We start from the raw sequence: 21,306 nt of genomic DNA, 5'->3' as shown, positions 1-21,306 counted from the left end.
ATTTGGTCAAATGAACGTCTCTTTTTGAAATTATTCTCTTGTCGAATTTTTTGTCTCAAGCAAACATCCAAAAAAAATCTCGAAAATTTCTGAAAAATGACCGCTGTATCAGATAAAATAAGAAAATTTTCACAGAAGATCGAATTATTTGGCATCAGTATTTTTAACTCGAAATGCCACCCTTAAATTTCGTACCTAATACGCCTTTTAGTCATAGATCGTTTATGTTCTAACTCTATTTTTGGCTTGCTCTATTCTAAAGTCTCAGCAAGCAGTCCAACTGTCTCTGAATAGCACTGAAAAGGTATAAATTCAATCAAGGTAATCACGCACTTGTGTCTGAAAGACAACTTCGATTTCCACCATATCTGAGAATTTATTGCTCACCTTACAATCATAATTTTGATGCCTAAAGAAGAGGCTTTCGCGTCCTTAGTGAAGACACACGGAGGAAGATGGGTTAACTGAGCTCTTTAACTAAGTTCTGGTTTTGTCGAAATAGCTATGGTATTTTGCGCTCAAGTTCTTTCACAATGATATTTTTAGCTGGGTCGATCGAAAATATGACTAAATAATATTCGGACGGTGGCGTGAAGTCAGGACTTCTAATTGAGAACAACTTCATTAACTCTTAGAAATAAAGTATAAGCGAATCCTCTTGTTTCATGAATAATAATAACACCAAAAAACATTTTCTCTTCAATTGTATTTTATTAACGCGCATGTCTATTGGCATTTAGATAATATCAAAGATGTTTACGAACTTGTTTGTTTATAGCACTTCAAGAATATCAGCTTTGCCACCAGCAAAATACACCGATGTTGGAACGGCCGGTGATGAGATCAACAAGCTATGCGAAAATGGCGAGATTCGCTTCCTCGAAGTCCGGCGAAATCAGCAAGCTGATAATTTGACGCAGATCTGCAGTGACTTATACAACAGCCAAGCATCAATTGAGGTCTTCGATCTCAAGCAAAAGAACTCGATCAAAGGAACTAAAAATAGAGAGACCTAGCAAAATGTCATCAAATGCACAACCCTAACCGGCTCCACCACCCATGAAAACAAGTCAAAAAATTTTTGCTAGCTCAGTTTTTTCCTCTTTTGTGGACCATTATTTGTGGACATTTTCTTCATTATAAGAGGTTTTCGAGGGACACTTATGCAATGATATAATTCCCCTTTTGTCCAGCCGAGAAAATTTAAGAGGAAGAAAGTGGGTGTTTTTTTCAAAATGAGGATGTTTATCTCTAAGAAATCAATGGATTATACAGTTTAATTGACCATAATTTATGGTCCATAAATGGTTAAACAGGCTAAAAAGGCGTTTTGGTGATGAAATCTGCCATTTTTCGAAGATAAACTTATCGAGGAAAAAATTTTAGGGCCCTACCGCAGGACATTTTTGAAGACTCTCGCCCACTTTTGTGGACATTTTTATAAAAATCTGGGACAAAATATGTCCACAGAAGAGGAAAATAACTGCAACTCAAATTGTCAATTTAAACAAAACTTTTTTATTTTTATGGATTATCAGGAAAGCAAAGGCCAGTGTATTCTTTCCCAATAGCACTTGCAATAAGTTTGACATTCGTCTCGTTTTCGAAGAAACCGTCAATTTGTCTTTCAAGTAGAACATTCGCGCTAAAAAACAAATAATAAGGTAAGATCTTAGATAATCACATTAGTACCTCCACGTGCTAAAACAAGAATAAACAAAAAGCGTTGACAGATAACAAAGCTCTTGTTCCATTAGCGAGATCATATCTCCGAAGTCTTCCATAATTTCAATGCAATTTTCGAACTCTTTCCGCAAAAATTCTACAAGAAGTTGATCGCTTACGACTTTCTGTCCATCTAATCCTTTCTCAATTGTTTCCAAAAGAGGTTTTTCGTCCGGAGGACTGGCGAAGTAGATTGTTGTTAGGTTCTTTGATTTAAGTGTTTTTGATAACTCTTTGCTGAATTTTTTGATACTTTTCTTCATGCTTCATCTCAATCAGGGCTCAAAATTCTCTCGACAAAATAAACTCGTCTCAAGAAAAAAAGGTATTTAGGCGTATTGGTCCTGGTGATTTCGAACCCTTATCTCCATTATAAAATCCTCCGCCATTTGCCTTCGCCAATTTTTATTGTGAATATAGTCGTTCTGAACGTGTTAAATTACACTTTCTGGAAATTTTTACGGTCGACACTGGTTATGTCGCCGAATGTCGCCGAATGTCGCCGAATGTCGCCGAATGTCGCCGAATGTCGCCACCTATTTTTTAAAACCAGGATTTTTGGAAAGAAAACTGGTTTTTAACCAAGAAATTTCAAAACAAACTTGTTCTAGAACTGTTTTGGCATAATTTCGAGACAAGAAAGCGCTCCGCGCAATTTGTGGTAGGAAACTCACTGGTCGGGCTGGACACGCTTCTATTGCCGCGCCTCCTACTATTTCCGCCTTTTACGGTTCTAGAACAAGTTTGTTTTGTATATTTGAGCCAAAAAAACAATTTTTCTTTCATAATTCCTATTTTTTCGAAAATAAGTGGCGACATTCGGCGACATTCGGCGACATTCGGCGACATTCAGCGACATTCGGCGACATTCGGCGACATTCGGCGACATAACCAGTGCGCCCCAATTTTACAGTTTTCTTACATCATCATATCGCCAATGCATCACGGCAATTTTTTCAATTCCATTTATTTTCAGAAATTTTTTCGCCGCTTCTCTGATAAACACTGGTCTCCTTGTATGTTTAATTATTTCTATCATTTCCTTGAACTCGTCACTTCTTTGTCTGCTCTTGAGATGAGTTTGCTTCGAAATTTCTTCATCAAGGATCGTGCTCCAGGGAAATTGTAATTGAGCGCATTTGACATCAGAAGAATAGTACTCAGCAACTTTGGTGCGGTTGATTGCATCTCGAAACGGCATTTCTCTTGGATAACGATCTTTATAGATACGATCTTCCGCGTACTTCAGACCATAATACTCCATGGCTATTGTTTCTTTGTTATCTCCTTCGTTTCTTGAAATAGAGTTCTGAATTGCAAAATATCATGACCCCTCCCAAAAAAAGTAAAAATGAATGGCAAAAATCAAGAATCTTAGAGAAATTCTTAATTGCCATCTCTTAAATATCTCGAATTATCTTTTGAATTATTTCAGGGGTAGAAACAGCTTTTTCGAAAATAAGCGATTTTTAACTGGCGCTACAAACAAAAAAATCTTAGATTTTCAATTTTTCTTTTCATTTTAAGATAGAAACATCTTAGATCTAGGAACATCTCCCTCGAAATTTGTTTTAAGGACCCCCCGTCAGCTTTATCCTACGAAAAATCGAAATTTTAAAAAACACCATATTTTTGGTTTTTTATGTGTCCTTAAGTTAAACTTGCTTCAAAAACTTGATAAGACGAAGATTTGACCAAGAAAAATCAATATTGTTGCCAAAATAAGGGCAAATTCGTCAATTTTCGGTGAAAAGCTTATTTTCAAATGCGATTTTGAGGGTGTTAGAGTCGAGATAGACCCCCAAAAAATGAAGCGTCAAAATCGTTTTTTGGCCCGTTGAATCCATTTCCGGGGGCAAAATTCAAAAATTCCGAAATTCGATTTTTCAAAAAAAGCTGACGGGGGGTCCTTAATAATCAAATTTTCGAGAAATGGGGCTCAGAAGCAACCCATCTTTCCGAAATTCTCGATTTTCGCACATTTTCAACCTCGATATCTCGAGTCAAATAATAAGAAAACAATTTTCATTCACATTTTTGTGAAGCTGAACCCAGGGTTCCAATTTTGCTGAGCGATGGAGTGGATTTTGAGCGGAGTGGATCCACTCCACAGCCTTAATTTTTAGCATCCTTTCATTCGCTCCACTCCACTCCAACAATGTTTAAAATCCACTCCGGAGTGGATTTTGAGTGGATGGAGTGGATTTTTGTATCTTGGGCCTTTTTTAATCAAGCTTTGATTGGCTACCTGAATGTTCGTCAGTTTTAGAATTGAAAATCTCAGGCTCACGCAGTCATCAAATTGATCTATTATAGAGAATATTGCTGCCAAGAAGTTCCAACAGCACGTTTCTGGCAGATTAGCAGTTTATCATTAGCTACACCCTCAAATCAAAACCCTGCTTTTCGTTAAAACCCTTCCTTATCCTTCAGAAAGAGCAAGGAAAGGCTTGCTCACGGCGTGCAAAGATGACTTGGGTTTCTATCTGCTCGTGGGGGCCCGACCTTTTTCAACCTCTTTTCTTTAAGGGACCCCTGGAAGCAGCGCCGAGCTCAACTTCACGCGCTCACAGTTATTTTTTGGTATAAAGATTTTTACAAGTTTCTTTTTGCAAATCATATCTGCAATTCATCAGCTTTCTTTTCCAATTTTCGGTTTTTCTCTATCATAAGTAGAATAATACTGTGAATTCACTATTAATACGAGAATGAAATCGTTCTAAGAGAATCCGGCACCGTGACTCTTTTTTATGTGCATTCTGCGTAGGGTGCATGTAATGCAAAAAAAAAAATTTTAATCGCTCAAACTTCGCTCGAAATGCACTCAGAATCCACTCCGCTCACCCTCTCCACTCGCTCAACCAATTTTTGGGCATCCACTCCGCTCAAAAAATTTTTTGGGCTATCAACTCATCGCTTCACTCCACTCCAAAAATTTTTTGGCAAAATTGGAACCCTGGCTGGACCCCTCTTTTAGGTCATTTATGAGGAACTTCTGTTAACATAAATAAACCGGATGTTTTCTTTTATGTAGCTAGAGTTCAAAATCAAGAAAGCTGTTTCTACCCCCTTAAACGTTTTCAGGACCCTCCTTGTGAAAAAAACCGCATCGATTTTTCCATCGCAAAGAGTTGAAACTTCTGCCGGATCAATTAAGGAGACGACTCTCGAAAGACTTTCTACGTCGAGACGCATAGAAGCGTTCAGAATAGTTGGCAATTTGTCCCATTGATTCCAGTTTGGGTAGAATATTGGCGCAGCGAGTGAACGGTTTAGTGCTTTGGCGATGTAAACTGCTTCTCGTAAGCCTTGAAGCTGATTGTTCGGACCCCAGACCAGGAATGGTATCAGAATTCTTTTTCCTTTAATAGGGGGTTCCCATGAAATAAAATCGAAAAACAAACTTGTACAAAATTTCTTGAATTTCTAGTTTTTTGTTTTTTGTTAAAGGAACCCTGCTTTAGTGATCTTCTCATAATTTGGAACATTTCTTGAAGAACAATTTTTTGATAAAAAAAATTTGTTTGGTGGTGATTGAGTCGCTTTCTCTTTTCCTTTTAAATAATTTATCTTTTCTTCAAGCTTCGGACTTATTTCCGAAACAGACAATTTCGAGTATGGTTTTCCCAAAATTGCGAAAAAAAGAACACTTATAATCAGAATGAGACTCAATTTTACAGAATTATCTCTTATCATCTTATTTCTTGTATTGAGCGATATTTTCTTGTTGAAGTTCTAGGTCTTGGAGGTGCTATTTTGAAAAGATGCTAGCTGCGTTTTTGCAGTATTTTACATGCGGTGTCAAGTGCAATAGTCAGCAAAAACAACCGGCGATTCTCGTTTGAGTGCGCCGGTAAAAATAGAAATAAAAAATGATTGCCCAAAAAAAATTTCTGTTTCTTCTGATTTATTCATTAGCTTTTTTCGTTCTGATAAGCCAGAGAGGTTTTTTCCAAGAAAAAAGAACAAACGACTCTAAAGATGAAACGAACCTGAAATTTTTTATCAACAACGGATCCTACATCCCTCAAATAACGAACATTCTTCCCTACAAAATTCTCTACTCCCCGAAAAAACAGCTCGAAGATATCGACATTATTTTCGGCATAAAAACAGTTTCAACGAAGCGTCAACGACGAGATGTCATACGAAGATCTTTCGGAAACGCGAATTTATACAAGCATAAATACAGAGTCAAGTTTGTCTTTCTCCTCGGTCAAAGAGAAAGGGATGAAAATCTGGAAATTCTTGAAGAGCTACAACTCCACGATGATATTTTGTATGGCGAGTTCAAGGAAAACTACTGGAACTTGACAGTCAAGGAGCAAATGTTCTTCTCTTGGACGAAGCAAAACGCACCAAATGTCAAATTTGTCTATCGCGGCGATGATGACACTTTTCTGAATCCGCTTAAAATATTGGAGTTTTTCGACGAAAAATGGGACCTCGCTGACGATGAGGCGGCAATGTGGGGAATGAAATTTGGCAGTGGATATGACTCAACGATTACGAAACAAGAGTTCAGAGACAAAATTTAAGGGTATCAATTTTTGTCAGAAAGGGCTCTTTTGAAAATTTTTAGTGGTTATTTTACTTTATAAATTATAAAATAATTAACTATTGAGAATATTTTTCATTAAGACAGTTGACACCCTTAAAAAGGTGGCCGCATCCAAAGTATCCAGCGTGGGTTTCTGGATCAGGTGGATTTCTGAACCGAAAAGCACTCTTCATGCTCCAGAGTCAAATGCAGCTTATCCCATTCATAATTATTGATGATGTCTTTGAAGGAATCGTCTTCAAGAAAATGGATTTAGAGCATCGAATTTTCCACGATGATCGATTTCTCGCGTTTCCGATAGAAGATAATACGCCGATTTGCAAACTGGTCAATGGCATCACTTTGCATTATGCAAAGTTCGACTACGAGTGCATGCTTGACACTGTTTTCAAATACGCGAGCGAATGCAAAGAAAACCCAAACATTCGATCGCAACCATCTTGCTTCTTTAAGGGGGTGGTGGTCAAGAAAATTTTTTTCGACTTTTTAAAATTTTGATATTATTTTTAGATTCCTTGATAAAAAAGGAGCATTTTTGGTCCCTAGCTTTTTTGATTGGACCAACTTTCCTTAAGAAAATTTTCGATTTTATGCTATAAAATCGCCATTTTCGGGAATTTTGTAACGCGTTTTTCGCACTTAAACCAACTCAAAATTGATATTTTATTGCTAACTAATGTTAATTAGCCATATTTTAATTATTAAAATTCAAGAAATTATGATTATTGTGATGTTTTCCAAAATTTCATTGAAAAAATGAGTGAAAATGACGATTTTTCAGAAAACAATATGTTTTCATTCAATTACTAGTTATTTTTCTAACGAAGTAAACTTTGTTAAACTAAGCCGCCCACACGCTAAAGGGTTCAAACTTTCCTCCCGTGTAGTTTTATTTTGAGAAAAATGATAAGGGGATAGAGTTTTTTAGGTCAAGAGATGGCTCTACTTTGAAGGAATTTTTCACAATTTTTTCGAAAAAATATTTTTTTCAAACATAGCCGCCCACATAAATTGAACCCTTTTCAACTTATTTTCAATAATAGAAAAAAAAATTTTTGAAAAAATTAGAGTTTTTTAGGTTGAAAAAAGTCTTAGTCTCGACCACCACCCCCTTAAGGGAGTAGACATAAAGAAGCGATAATTTGCGGCAGATCTTTTCAAAATCATCCAAAAACAATTTTGATCGAATTCTAATTATAATTTATAATATAGTGATTATAGTCTAAATTTATAGTTAAGGACCCCTTCGTCAACAATTTACGAAAAATCTATTTTCGGAATTTCAAAATTTTGACCCCGGAAATTGATTATACGGGTCAAAAAACGATTTTGAGGCTTCATTTTTTGGGGGTCTATCTCGACTCTAACAACCTCTAAATCGAGTTTGAAAATCGGACTTTTGACGAAAAATGACGAAAGAGTCCCAATTTTGCTAAAATTTTTCTTGGTCAAAATGTGGTCCGAACAAGTTTTTATGATGAATTGAACTTCCAGGCACACTAAGAAGCCAAAATATGGCATTTTGAAATTTTCGATTTTTAGGTAAATTGTTGACCGGGGGTCCTTAAAGAATTTTTCTCTTGATAAGATAAATCAGCTTGAAAAGGCGATCTTGATATCTACTCTCTTAAGAATTGGTATACAAGCAGTCTGGAAGTCCCAATTTTCAGAGGACCGAAATATGCCACACTCGCCAAGCCCGAGTTAGATGAGCCGATCGAATTGATGACAAACGGGTCATGTTGTAGCCCTGCAGGGTACTGTGTCGCGCGAAGATGGGACTGCGATTGTCGAAAATGCTCCGACGCGAAAAAAGTTGCGAGAAATCAACGATATTTTGAAAACCACGTGACTGGAAAATCCTGCTGCCCGATGATCAAAGTCATTAACACTGACATGCTTCATAGGGGTATTTATCTTCGGGCGAGTATCAATGGATCGATTGTCTATCAATCTGCAAGAAAAGTAGAAAAAATTGCGAAAGCGCGAATACAATTTGGTGATCTCGGGGCAGGGAAAATGTGGTACGCATCGATCCTTTTTGGAGATAATTATGCTGCTTACTACGGAAGAGGTTTGTATGCTTGGGCGAGAGATTCCGGCAACGAAAAATGTCCTCCGCCGACGAAATTAGAAGGAACTGGAGGAGAAATCGTCTGTTTCCATGGAATACTCAATAATCCTTACTGAAAATTATCCTGCTACAAAAAATAAATATATCTTTTGGTAGAGACAACGATGATCAATGCATAATATAGGATCGGAGGTCAAGCAAGTTTTAAGTCAGCATTAACCGCATGAAGGCGCAAAGAGAGGTCCTCCGAAAAGAGTTCGAACGAACTCGCGGAGGGAAGCTCAATGTGAGAGCAAAGTGGACTGATTAATTTGCGATTAGCCACATGATACCAGAAATTTATGGAGCGCAACACCTGGAAGATATCTCAGGGGGGTGGAAGTCGAAGCTTTGAACAACCCATGGAAAAATCTGGTATAAATTATAGCCTATAATACAGTCAGGGCTCGCAATTATACTGATTTGTTTTCGGGGATTTCCTCTTTAATCCGTGTAATTGCAAGCCCTTAAATGCACCAAATAGTGCAAATTGTTTGTCCGGACTATATCTTTTCTATAGGAAAATGAGGGTGAGGACGCAATCACATGGGAGTTATATACATCATTCGAAAGCATTTTTTGCGCTTATCATGAATTTAGAAACATTAATAGCAAACATTTTTAAAGTTCGGAAAGATGCCGAAACAAAAGATCAACCTCATTTTTTACATTGGCCTAGGTTCACAGAAAAAAAGTTTTTCAGTCAACAAAAGAATATTTATTTATTCTTAAAATGCGGTCATAAATTTAAAACAAAAAGGATTCGGTTTTAACTTCGGAATATAGTAGATATATATGATAAAAAGATTCTGTGTTAAAAGAATAAGATGGTTTTTAATTGATCATAATCCCGCTATCGACAAATAGTCGTATTTGTCGTGATAACAATAAACGTCCGCTTCTTCTCCAACGTAAGGTCCATAACCGATCAGCTTTTTTGGGCAGTTTGTCTTGCTAGTTGATTCTCCAAAAGCATGGAATGGAATGTATGCGTCATTTTGAACTGTCAAAATATGCCAACCCGATTCCCCCGAGCTGAATTTCCCAAAAACGAGCTTGAAAATAGGTTTTTCTTTCGAAACCTCTTGAGAGACGTATTGAGCTTCTTCTCCATCGATTATGATTTTTCGGTAAATACCTCTACAGGGAGTTAGGATTATCTTTTTGGGGGTCAAACTGCAATAATCTTGAATAAATGTGCAGTGATAATTCAGCAAACTTAGATATATTATTCATTTTACTGATAACTCTGAACCTAAAAAGCATTTTCGTATGAACTCGAACCAATGAACAGCATGTGACATCCTTCTCATGATCGACAACTTCATTTTTATCTTCAAATGAAAATTAACGTTGCTCCACAAATTTTAGTTTAAATAAAGGGTATGGAACTCGCACAGGGTCAAGTTTCAAATTTTCTCTTGGTAAGTTTTTTGGACTCTCCGTAAAATTTGAGACAAAAAACTCTTTTGGAGTTTTGCGCTTTCTTCGCCCATTTTCCCTTAAATTCCAATTGAAAGTGGAGAAAAATAGTGCATTATGTGTAAAAGGCACAAATTCTAAAATTTTGACAACTTTGAGTCGTTTTCTTGTGGTGCCTTATGAATCTGGTTATGATACCTTTTTGGAAAGCTTATGCTTACGGCATTTATTTGCAATGAAAACAGCGCCTTTTGGGAAATGCCCTGGGGGCGATTCACGGGGCCAAAGAGCCGAAAAATGAGTATCTTTCTACTCTTGAAATTTTTTCATAAGAAATATTGACGAATCAAAAAAAGCTCGTGTCATATTAATGATGAGGGTCTAAACGTCACTATAAAACAGAATCGGCGGGGTTTCCTAAGGTAACTTCAGAGGAGATCTCCTATGAATATAGGCTTATTTCGCGCTTTTTGACTGAGACGACAATTTTGAGCCATCTGCACGTGACTTTTTTGTTTGGATTTAAAAAATCTTGTGTAAATCAGAATCAAGGATAGAACTTTATTTTGAGCTGTAGTACACCTTCCCAGCATTGAAAGGGCCGGAGGAGATTGCCTCTGCTTTGGGCCTCCGCGCGTACCATACCCTTAAGTGTTCTCGAATGAGCTTTCAGAAAAAGTGTAAATTCTCTTACAATTTTCAAGTTCAAGAAAATCCACGCAATCTGGGCACGAGCAATCCCATTTTGTTGACACACAGTAGCCATTCGTGCTGCAACATGGACCATTTTCGGGTTTTCGAATAGCCCAATCATCTCTGTTTTTGGCTCTCCATTAGGAATAAGAATATTATCTCTTATTTAATTAAGAAATCTTATTTCATTTTTGTTAGATAGAGATTAAAGTAAAAGTTATTAAAGCTGTTCAAAAATGTCTGTATCAGTACGCTCGTCTTTTTTTCTCGATAGAGAAAGAAAATTAACTCATTATAATTCGTTTTAAAATGTCGATCCAGGAGCCTGTTGGTGCTACATCTGCTGTTATTGAATCGAAGGCCGCACCGTTGGTACATCGGTCCGTCGATATTCGGCGGGGAGAAACTCATGTCATACCAATTGCAAGAAGCGGAAATTTCTAATTTGTCTTGACGGTCACATCTATCAGCATAAAAATTTATTCTATTGATCATGCACTCATAATCAAACTTCGGATAATGGATGCTTATAGATTTAACCACAGAGCAAATGTTATCATTGTCTCCAATTCCCCAGTAGATGAAACCGTCGTGATTGAAGAGCCTGTGTTCGAAGCCAGCGTACAGCATACAGATTCCAACAAAGGCATCATCAATCGAAGTTATTGGAGTATGCTGCATCTGACTTCCTAAGACGAATAAAGCGTTTCTGTTAATGATTTGACCCGAACCAGCAGGATATGGGGGGAACGTCCATCCTGGCCACCTAAGAAATTGACTTGAATTGATAAATGGCGGAAAACAACATAAGAAGAAAAAAGACTTTTGAATGAGATCTTATGTCTTTTGACTTACATATCAGCTTTTCTGTCTTTTCTTATTTCTTCCACTGTCATTCCTTGACCAAGCAACGAATCATTTTCTCTCATTATTCCACCCCACAAAGCTGGTTCTGCGTCGGCTTGGCTCCAATGCTCGTCGAAAAATTTCATCAATCCAAGCGGGTTCAAAAAATTATCATCGTCGCCTCGATAGACAAATTTGACATTTGGCGCCTTTTGCTCCGTCCAAGTGTAGAACATAATCTCCTTGTACGTCAAGTTCCAGTAGGAATCTTGGAAATTTCCATAAAGAATGTCGTCGAAGAGATATTGCTCGTCGAGGATAAAATTTTCATCGGTTTCATCCTTTTTTCCGAGTAGAAAAACAAATTTAACTTTGTATTTTTCTCGGTATAATTCGGGATTGCCAAAGGACTTTCGAATTTTGTCTCTCATATTACGATTCTGTAAAACAGTTTTCAAACCGAACATAATGTCGATGTCCTTTAAACTCCCATTCGGTGAAGAGAGGATCTCATAGGGTGTCGTATTTGTAGATGCTGGATCAAAAGTCCCGTGATCGACGAAAAACTTAAGCTTCTTTTCATCATGGATATTCTTGATTCTATCCTCTCTATGATTATGGACATCATAATTTTGCTCAATTTTCAAAAAAACGTTATTATATGACAGAATAAATAGAATCAAGAAAAAAATATTCAAAAATGGAACGCTTCTAAAGTAAGACATTATTTGAAATTCAAGTTTTGATTTTGGAATCGTCGACGCTATTTTGCTTACTAGCGCTCAAGTTCTTCAACAAAAATATCTTAACCCATTCTCGCAACGTTGATTCTTAAAAATCAACAAGCCTATGGCGCTCAGCGTATCGACGATTATTCGAAAATTTAAACAAATAATTATGTTGGATTAAATTATTCAAGAGAAAATCTCGACCATTAATTTATCTCTAATATTTCAAAAAATTTATGATCGATCTTTTTAAATAAATCTCTTTTATAATCAAAATTTTTCGCGGACAATATTTTCCTCGCAATATCATTTTCCTATCTGGTCCCAACTGATAGCCTATTAGTGATAGTCAATACCTGATAGATCAAACTCGTTATTTTTAACTTGGCTCTACTCTTTAGTTAAACTGTTCTATCTTAACCTTACAACGACAAACATGAATTTTACCCGCCGACGACAATTGTGCAATATATGGCACATGGACTTTAACACCATCTTTTGACCAATAGAATGCCCAAAACTAAACCTGAACCAAAACAGAGCCCGAAACTTAAACTCGAGCATAAACCTTGTCTCAATCCCAAACCAGTGACCGAAAATGAATGAAATCGAAGAAACTGAAGTGATAGAAAAGAGGAAAATGGGCGTTTGAAAGTTTTTATGCCATATATCGCACATTTGTTGTAATAAGGTTAAAAAAACGACAAGGGCTATTGACAAATTGTATTTAATTTATACAAAAATCTTAACATAACCTTAATCTTTACCAGATTGAAGGGAAGTGGGGAATAATATTTCGGTACAGTTTTTAGTTAATGATGGATTTTCCGGATATTTTTTGTCGCACGATTTTCACAAAAATGTCCAAAAATTAAAAACATGCTTTCAATAGAATGTCTCATCCAAATTGCTAAAAAAATTTTTATCTAGGAAGAATTCGAAAATCCATTTTCATAAATTCTTCAAAAGAAATAAAATAATGCTTATGGCACGCAAAAGACCCTTTTTTTCTCTTTTTCATAGAATAATTGAGATATTTGATCACAAACATGACACAACTGATAGAAAATATAAAGATAAATCGTTCGGTACGGGATATCTCCAAAAATTTGATGTCCGAAAATTCTATAAATAACTGATCTTTTCTACAGTAGGAATTGACTTCTAGTCCTTCCCTTGAATCTTACAATAACTCGTGAAATTTGCCCCCTGTGACCTCCCTAAAAAGGTTCTTAAATCCTAACCCTAACGCCTTACCTAGGGAGCTTTGTCCCTTGCAAACTTCTCCCTACGAAGACCCAAACGAGGTAAACGATATATTTTCCATACATCGGATCTAAGAGCTTTTTGCTCAACTGACTATCATAAATGACGCATGAACGTTAAGCTTACGCGTCTTGAGTGAAGTCATACGGGCAAAGATGGGTTAAGCTGAGCTCTTTTATTGAGTTCTGGTTATCTCGGAATAACATTGATATTTTGCGCTCAAGTTCTTTCACAATGATATTTTAGGTAGCTTCATCGAAAATAAGAATAGATTAAAATCTGACGGTAGAGAGAATAGAACCATTTTTCATCAATTTTTTCAATGATTTTAAAATTGAACGGGTACGAAAGAAATAATCGTGTTCCTCAAAATACACAGGCCATAGCGTTTAGCCTATAGGCTAAAGGTGAATAAATAGGACCAGCGCGCGTGAAATCAGCAAAAGAAAGATTTTCGAAGGCCCGTATCCCTTGATTATGTCGAGAGACCAAGAAATTTTCAGAACGAATTTTTAACATTTTGCAAAAAACATTATTTTCCAAAAACATTTTCTTCAAAGATTATAGACTGATTTATTGCGCGCTTACCCGCTCCGCACGCGAGGCCAAGGCACGGGAGGTGTCAAGCCGAGAGTCAATCGATGCAAAGGACCACGCCGACGGTGCGAACTCCTGTAGAGTCTGGTTCTGGGCCAAGGTGGAAGCAAGTTTTCGTGTGAGACCTTGAGCAAATATAATCCCCGGTTCAGCCCGTGAACATATGGACCAACAAAAAATTGAAATTGGTGAATTGTATTAACGAAATAAGGTTCTGTTATTTGCAGAACCGGGCCGCTTTTTTACAATAAAAGTCTTTTTCGACGATAGATTCGGATTCTACGCCTTTGATTTCCATATTTGGCGAAGCTTCACCATTCTTTTTTTTTTGGTCGACTATATTTACTACAGTGAAAACCCATTTTTAGGCCCGTCATTTTAAGGCCACTTTTTTAGAAAGTCGTCGAAATCTGTCATCCTAAAAAATCCACTTTAAGGCCACTTTTTTTTATTTTTTTTAAATCCGAAAGTAACAGTTTTGCTTGTCAAAGCTAGTGATCATCGACTGTGTCTTCGGCCATATTGAAGTCGATGGTTTTTTAGTGTCGGCAATGTCTGTCACTTGAACTTGAGGCTTTTCTCCAATCTTTATCGGAGTCACAGAACGTGTTTCATCAATTTGAAGCTCTAGAAAATGCTCGACCAATTCTTCTTCTTGTTTGTCCAGAACATTTTCTGCAATATCGAGATCTTCAAACTGCTCGATTTCTTCTCGAAAATAATCTTCTTGAAGTAGTCCTGTGTTGATCCATGATCGCTTGAAGATGGCTGGGTTCAAGTGCATGAAGATTTCGACGGAGATTTTTGATCCATTTCTCAGATATGTTGGCAGAAAAATATTTTTGAAAGGAGAGGTCTTTGAATCATCAAGAGTCCAATTTAAAGAACACATTTGAAATCCTACTTTGTTCGGGCGACAGAAACATGCGGTAGACTCGGGCCTTTCCCTTTAAACCCTTATGATTAATTTTTGTCCCAAAAATATGGGAAAGTTTGTTGTCATCAGACGAAAGGCAAAAAATATCCATTTTTAGGCCACTTTTGAAATTCGCTGTCATCCAAAAAGGGGCCTAAAAATGGGTTTACACTGTATATATACACTTTAAGGGCTGATCCGGGGTTAAGCTTGATTCTGATCTCGAGCTAAATGTGACCTTTGATTCTGTTTACTTATGGTCTCAGACCGAGACTTGCTCCAACCTTGGCCTAGCGGGAAAATAACAACTGCCGGCAGGGAAAAACCAGTAGGTAGCGGTTGGGTGCGGTTGGGCAAAATAACACATTTTTCTTTTGCAAAAGCTAGCAGATAACCATTATCCGTGTTGAAAGAATTTCGACGATACAAATCAAGACATCATTTTTATTTGAAATTTGATCCGCTTTTAAATTTTTGTATAAAATAAGAGAAAAACCGACAAGATATATTAAAAATGCTAATTAAGGAGGAGTATCACGGATTTGGGAAAGTCGGAATTTTGGTTAAATCTCTTCGGATTTTCAAAGCTCAGGTCTTGACTAACAAAAAATATATTTATCACTTTTTTTAATTTTTCCAAAAGTCCGTCAAAAATGGCATTGAAAGTTATACTTGCGCTTTAAAGGAATGAGCGAGAATGGAAGTTTTTCTTAGTCTTAGCAATTTTTTTTTTATATACTTATTAATAATGCATAAAAAAGTCACAGATGTCTTTAAAATTCAAAATAATTTATTTTTCTTTCTAAACAAAAAAAAATAATCTTCATATTCCACATTATCTTTATTTTCGAATTTGAATCTTCGACACACATTTTTCAAAAAAAAATTTTTTAAGAATTTTTTTGGCTCACAACATTTCCTCGAAAACAGCATTAGATAAGGTAATGATCTTCATGAATCCACTGGGAATTTAATGATCAGACTTATTCTTCTTAAGAAAATTTTAATCCTGCGAGAGGCGGAAATCGCGACTTTTCAAAAACGAGTTTGACTCTTAGCTCTCTTCTGCAATACTCGATTGAGTAAATTAAAATTCCAAAAAAACAGCAATGGAAATTGGTCATATCTATCTGTCACAGGCGGAATTTTACCGTTAGCTAAGCTGATGTAGAAATGAGAGCAAATCTCCGACCCCCCTTTAGCCCAAAATCCGTGATACTCCCCGTTAACAAATCCTGATTTATTTTTCGGCGTCTAGTCAAAGGCATAATACTTGGGACTCATTTGCGATTAGTTTTCTTATAGAATGACTGAAGAGCGAATTAAATTTAATCTCATGCTGCGCGACAGCTCGTTTCTTCTTATATCAATTTTAATGATAATGGTTTCAATGTACAATCTGAGGTAACAAACTAAATTATAGGGCTAAAATGATCAAAACTGCAGTCGGAGGCAAAAATCATGTAATGATTCTATATTAAGGTGGTAGAAACAGCTTTTTTCGAAAAAAGGCGGTTTTTGACTGGCGCTACAGATAAGAGAACTTTAGATTACAGTGGGTTGCGCAGGTAGTTGCCCCCTAAAAAGCGTCTAAAAAAGTCTAGAAAGAAACAATAGAAAAAGCGCGGGCGAAGGGGCAACCAAAGCGGCAATTGCCAAGGGGCAACTACCTGCGCAACCAACTGTACCAAATTTTCTCTACACGTATAGACAGATCCATCTTAGGTCTAAGAACATCTCCCTCGAAATTGGTTTAAGTCAACAGATTTTTGAGTAAGTTGGCTCAGAAGCAACTCATCTCTTGAAAACTCCCGATTTTAGTTAATTTTCAACCTCGAATATATCGAGTTAACCCCTATTCTAGAAGCATTTTTTAAGGAAATTTCGTTATCATAAATAAATCTAGGATTTTGTTTTTTATAGCGACAGTCGAAAATCGAGAAAGCTGTTTCTACCCCCTTAAGTGTATTCTACGAATGTAATCAAGACGACAAAGATATAATACAGATTCAAGTAGGAAAAAGTGAACAATGGAATAAATGTTGCCCAATGAAGAAAGTCGTTTACGTGAAAACACACAAAACCGCCTCCTCGACTCTTCAAAATATCATATTTAGATATGGGTAATAATCATCGACGGCAAGCTCCGCTATGCTAAGCTTTGGGAGAAAAAAAAATTTAGTTAGCTCCGCTACGCTTAGCTTAATAAATTTCTTATCATAACTATGTAAAATGAAGCTGTCATTCGTGAAAAACAAGGCACTGTGTAGTAAAAGGCATTTTTCTGTGTAAAGTAGTGCTTTTTTTGTAAAATAAGTCCTCAGTCAGCGTTAATAACGTCCTAAGCCTTTCTCAGCTTTTTCAGCTTATCTAAGCTATCTTCGGCAAAATTCCGGCGAGCCCCGCTCCGCTACGGGAAAATTTTTCTGGTTAGCTCCGCTACGGAGGAACGAAAAATAGGTCCGCTACGCTACGCTTAGCTACGGGGAAAAATTGAGTCAGCTCCGCTCCGCAATGGGGTAATTTTTTTGGTCAGCTCCGCTACGCTCCGCTTAATTATCAGGTCAGCTCCGCTATCTTCGCTATGAGAAAATAAGGAACTCCCTGACTTTGTTGTGAAAGTCGTGAATGTCGTGGCGAAAATTGCAAATCTGAAATTGAATTTTCTCTAGAAATGAGTATCATCGTGATTGTGCAGAACAGTAGGAGGCGAAGAAATAGATGTTTTACCACTCTGATCAAGGAGTTTTACCAAACTGCGAAGACTGTCGCAAACTGTCTACCAGAAACTGTGCGTAGCGCTTCTTAATCTCTTGTTTATATGTTTTTTCTGTTTATTATCAGTTAATCGGTAGAAAAAAAAGCTATTTTCAATAATCCGATTAATGTGTTGTTTTTTCTAGAACAGGATTTTTTTTCCTTTTTTTGCCACGACATTGATGAAATTCACGACATTCACGACATAGTCAGGATGAGCCGAAAATAATTTCAAATGTACAATTCTGGACAGGACAAGTGAATTCTCATTTTCTAGATTGAAGCATGATTTAAAAATTGCCATGCCAAAAAGCAATGGTAATGCGTTTTATTACCCAAAACCATTCGAAGAATCGATGATAAAGGAATTCCCTGATGGAGAAAAACCAATGATTATCGCGAATCATCTCCGAGCATCGCCGAAATTATACAAAACTTTCAAGGGTGCAAAACGAATAACGATTCTGATCGGGGCTGGCAAAAAGGTGCCCAACTGATTGCACTTTAAAAAATTGTTCGGACCCCAAAAAATTGTTAGAACGAGATTGTGCTTGACTATTCGGATCCATGCAAACCCCGTCGTCTTTTGAATGACCCTCGTTGATTGACGGATTATCAGGCCGCGAGGCCGTGAAACTGCCACGAATCTCTTATCGGGTAAATGCTCGGATACTCCTTCAAATATCAAGGGAACGCTTACTGTTGAATCCCATTTAAAATTATGGCGTAAAGTGGGACACGATTTTGCCAGCCCTGATTTTGAGAGATATTCCGTCTCTTTATGAGAGTTCCTTTGCGTAAGTCAGCTTTTTTTAGCATCTTATTTTTACCCATAGCGATTATTTTGAAAATGCACTGTTTTAGTTATTTTAAACACGAATGTGATGCTTACAAAGCAGCTGGGGATATCAAGACCTTTTATGCCAATCCAGCCGCTTATTACAATATCACTGCAATTAATTGAGTGTTTGAAAAAAACTTATAAAAGACTTATATTTACCGTCGTAAGCAGATGTAATCTTTCTGACCGAGAATTCAGATATTGACAATTTCCAAAAGTCATTCTTTTATATTATGTTAATTGAAAGAACTTGTCACTGTTATTTAAATCAATCTTATTTCAAACATTGCTTAGAAATTTAAACAAATATGGTGAAGTTCGCGCCCGAAATCATGTTGCCTTCGACCTCGGGGTTGATTCGTTCGACACATCAAAGCTTGAAGCCAGCATTAAGTATCTCGACCATACATTCGATCTGGTCTTGCTGTCCGACTATTTCCAGGAGAGCATGGTTTTGCTTAAAAACGAGCTTTGCTGGGAGTGGGACGATGTGCTATTTTTTGTCACGAATTCTAGATCGGAGAAAGAGACAATCTCCGATGATTTGGGTAATGATTTTTTTATTTAATAATTTATGCACCCTTATGATAAACGTTTGATATATAGCTCAAAAAATGCGAGACTGGAATTCATTCGACAATGCGATATATCAACATTTTAACTCAACCTTTTGGAACAAAATTGCTTCTACGCCAAATTTCGAAAATGACATGAAGATTCTTGATGGCAAACTCAAGGCAATCAATAAGTTTTGTCTTGCTGGAGAAAAAATATGTCCACCAGATGATAATGATTGTGCTTACCCTGTTGGAGGGGTAACAATGAAGAGTTATGAGGTATTTATGTATATGATTTAATATTTTGAAATACTTTTTAGCTATCTGAGCAAGGCAAGAAGAGTCTGCTATGCCAGCACATGACTATGCAAGAGCTTGGCTTGAGCAGAAAAATCTACAAAAAACAATGGCCTGAATGGAGAAATTTTTATGATGGTGGATAGATTTTAATTTATAATAAAACTTTGACTAAAAAATTTGAGTTCCGTCTCGACTCCTATTCCGCAAATGACCGACCCTACTTTATAAAGAACAAAAATAAAAATTTTTTTACACGGAGCGTTAAATATGTGACCTCAGCAAAATTGTAAAAAAAGACAAGCGAGTGACCGCGCATGCTTGCAGTTTGGCAAATATTTGAGCAATTAATACAATTATTTGTTTTGAATAACTAAACTTTTTATATGAAGATGTTTTAAAAATGGGTTTTCTTCACTCATTAGAATAAAAAAATCAGAAATTATTCTCTGCACAAGAGTCTGGCGAGGTTTCATAAAGGACTGGAATTCTGCCATTGACATCATGACCTCCAATAACAACAGTCTCGATCAACTCATCGTTTGAAATTTGAATCCTTTCAACTGCACGTGAATGAGCTTCTTTAGAATTTTCATTCTCGCCTGATGCAAGATATATGAATTGTCCTTTTCGTAGGGAAGAGCCAACAAGATGAGCCTTAGTGAGTTTTCTTATCATAAATTTGACAAATTTAAAATCTCATACGCGTTTGAGATTCCCAAGAATCGACCAGGATCCGTCTTTGAGCATTCGAATTTCATTCGTTATTCCTTCGCTCTCATCATCAACATAACCACCGGCCAAAATCATTGCACTGTTTCCCAGACTTGTTAGAGTATGACCGTAAACAGCCCTTCAAAATCAGCATCAACAACTATAAAGTCTGTATAAAGTCTGTGTTTCCTTACCTCGGATAATCTGGCAATGCTTCCCAGCCACCAGTTGAACTCCAAGTCTCTACTTTTTTCTTTCCATCTTCTATTTCACTTCCAACAGTCGTTGGTTTTCCCTTATAAACGCCAAGTTTTCCTTGATGATGGGTATATTGAGCGAAACTCGTTATCGTCGCTCCATGAATGTCGAAAATTTCGCAGCCTTTTTCTTCGATGCTTTCGCGCCTTTCATTTGGAAAGCAAACCAAAGCTAAAATTTTTTTTGACAAACTAAATCCGCGAGCTCTCACCTCTTTCGCCCTTTTCGATCGAAAGTGCTGACGAGACGTAAGTATATTTATAATTCATCTTTATAGAAAGCTCAACAAACTCGCATGTTACAAATTTAGCGATCTAAAAATTTCGGTAAATTTTTAGCTGAAGAGTAACTACCTTATATTTGTCTCCTCTATCTCCTCCAAAAATATACAACTCATTGCGAATCACTGCAGAAGGAGCCTGATCGGTGTAGAAATCGGAGTCAGGGGCGTCTATTTTTGCTTTTGAAGTTTTCGAGCCGTCGCCGGAGACAATGTAAGCGGCGTGTATTTGTGGGATTACCAGAATATGCACATTCGACTTAATTTTACATCGGAATTATCAATCTTGCTATTTTCATACTTGGTCGATGGGAGAATCTGTCGTCGTTGACGATGGAGACGATGACAAGCAAAGTGGGTGCTCACATTTGCTGCAGCCATCGATACAATTAACGCCGCACGGACAATATGAAACACATCCTTAGCAAAAATATACGATGTGCTCTTTTGATTTTGTTACCAGAAAAGGAATTGGCGCACTCGTTCTGGCAGACTGAAGAGTCGCAATTTACAAGACACTGTTGATAGTTAAGTCTGCATAAGCCAGAGCACTCATCGAAAAGATCCTCGTCGCTAAAAACAATCATAATTACGAGCTGATGATTCAAGAAATTGTCATTTACGGGCAGACATCTTCTTTTATATCAGAATAATTTTCTGATTTCTCTTTGGAATGGCGAGAAAGGGAAGTTGAATCGACGGAAATAAAAAGGCCGAAAATCAAAAAACGCATAT

The 21,306-nt window shown here is 36.9% G+C and overlaps 2 protein-coding genes and 1 long non-coding RNA gene across 3 annotated transcripts; 1 reads left to right on the top strand and 2 right to left on the bottom strand.

The window, feature by feature from the left end:
* Positions 1–1,527: 1,527 nt before the first annotated feature.
* LOC145711225 (uncharacterized) lies at positions 1,528–3,018 on the bottom strand. The gene is made up of 4 exons (XR_014135136.1): positions 2,648–3,018; positions 2,085–2,150; positions 1,693–1,989; positions 1,528–1,645 (listed from the first exon to the last, which is right to left on the bottom strand). It is a non-coding gene; the product is annotated as an uncharacterized LOC145711225 (long non-coding RNA).
* Positions 3,019–16,173: 13,155 nt separating this feature from the next.
* Positions 16,174–19,109, top strand: LOC145711489 (uncharacterized). The gene is made up of 3 exons (XM_081789181.1): positions 16,174–16,271; positions 16,832–16,990; positions 18,760–19,109. Exons 1-3 carry the CDS (start codon positions 16,174–16,176, stop codon positions 19,031–19,033), a joined length of 531 nt encoding a protein of 176 aa, XP_081645307.1. The 3' UTR covers positions 19,034–19,109.
* Positions 19,110–19,754: 645 nt separating this feature from the next.
* On the bottom strand, positions 19,755–21,304 carry LOC145711488 (uncharacterized). Its single transcript, XM_081789180.1, has 8 exons — positions 21,195–21,304; positions 21,032–21,144; positions 20,873–20,991; positions 20,645–20,830; positions 20,503–20,605; positions 20,228–20,462; positions 20,025–20,172; positions 19,755–19,976 (listed from the first exon to the last, which is right to left on the bottom strand). The coding sequence occupies exons 1-8, from the start codon at positions 21,302–21,304 to the stop codon at positions 19,755–19,757; spliced, it is 1,236 nt and encodes a 411-aa protein (XP_081645306.1).
* Positions 21,305–21,306: the final 2 nt, after the last annotated feature.

Source organism: Oikopleura dioica, chromosome 1 (assembly GCF_907165135.1).
Source record: "Oikopleura dioica chromosome 1, OKI2018_I68_1.0, whole genome shotgun sequence".
Taxonomy (NCBI): domain Eukaryota; kingdom Metazoa; phylum Chordata; class Appendicularia; order Copelata; family Oikopleuridae; genus Oikopleura; species Oikopleura dioica.
Note: the sequence above shows the minus strand (reverse complement) of the source record. Positions and strands in the feature narration are given on the sequence as shown.

What these genes read in the sequence shown, in the direction of transcription:
- LOC145711489 (XM_081789181.1), top strand. Translation starts at nt 16,174, where the DNA reads ATGACTGAAGAGCGAATTAAATTTAATCTCATGCTGCGCGACAGCTCG. An exon ending in GTTTCAATGTACAATCTGAG is followed by an intron (nt 16,272 to 16,831) that starts GTAACAAACTAA and finishes TACCCCCTTAAG; the next exon opens with TGTATTCTACGAATGTAATC. An exon ending in AATATCATATTTAGATATGG is followed by an intron (nt 16,991 to 18,759) that starts GTAATAATCATC and finishes AACATTGCTTAG; the next exon opens with AAATTTAAACAAATATGGTG.
- LOC145711488 (XM_081789180.1), bottom strand. Translation starts at nt 21,304, where the DNA reads ATGCGTTTTTTGATTTTCGGCCTTTTTATTTCCGTCGATTCAACTTCC. An exon ending in ATAAAAGAAGATGTCTGCCC is followed by an intron (nt 21,145 to 21,194) that starts GTAAATGACAAT and finishes GATTGTTTTTAG; the next exon opens with CGACGAGGATCTTTTCGATG. An exon ending in GCATTGCCAGATTATCCGAG is followed by an intron (nt 20,173 to 20,227) that starts GTAAGGAAACAC and finishes CTGATTTTGAAG; the next exon opens with GGCTGTTTACGGTCATACTC.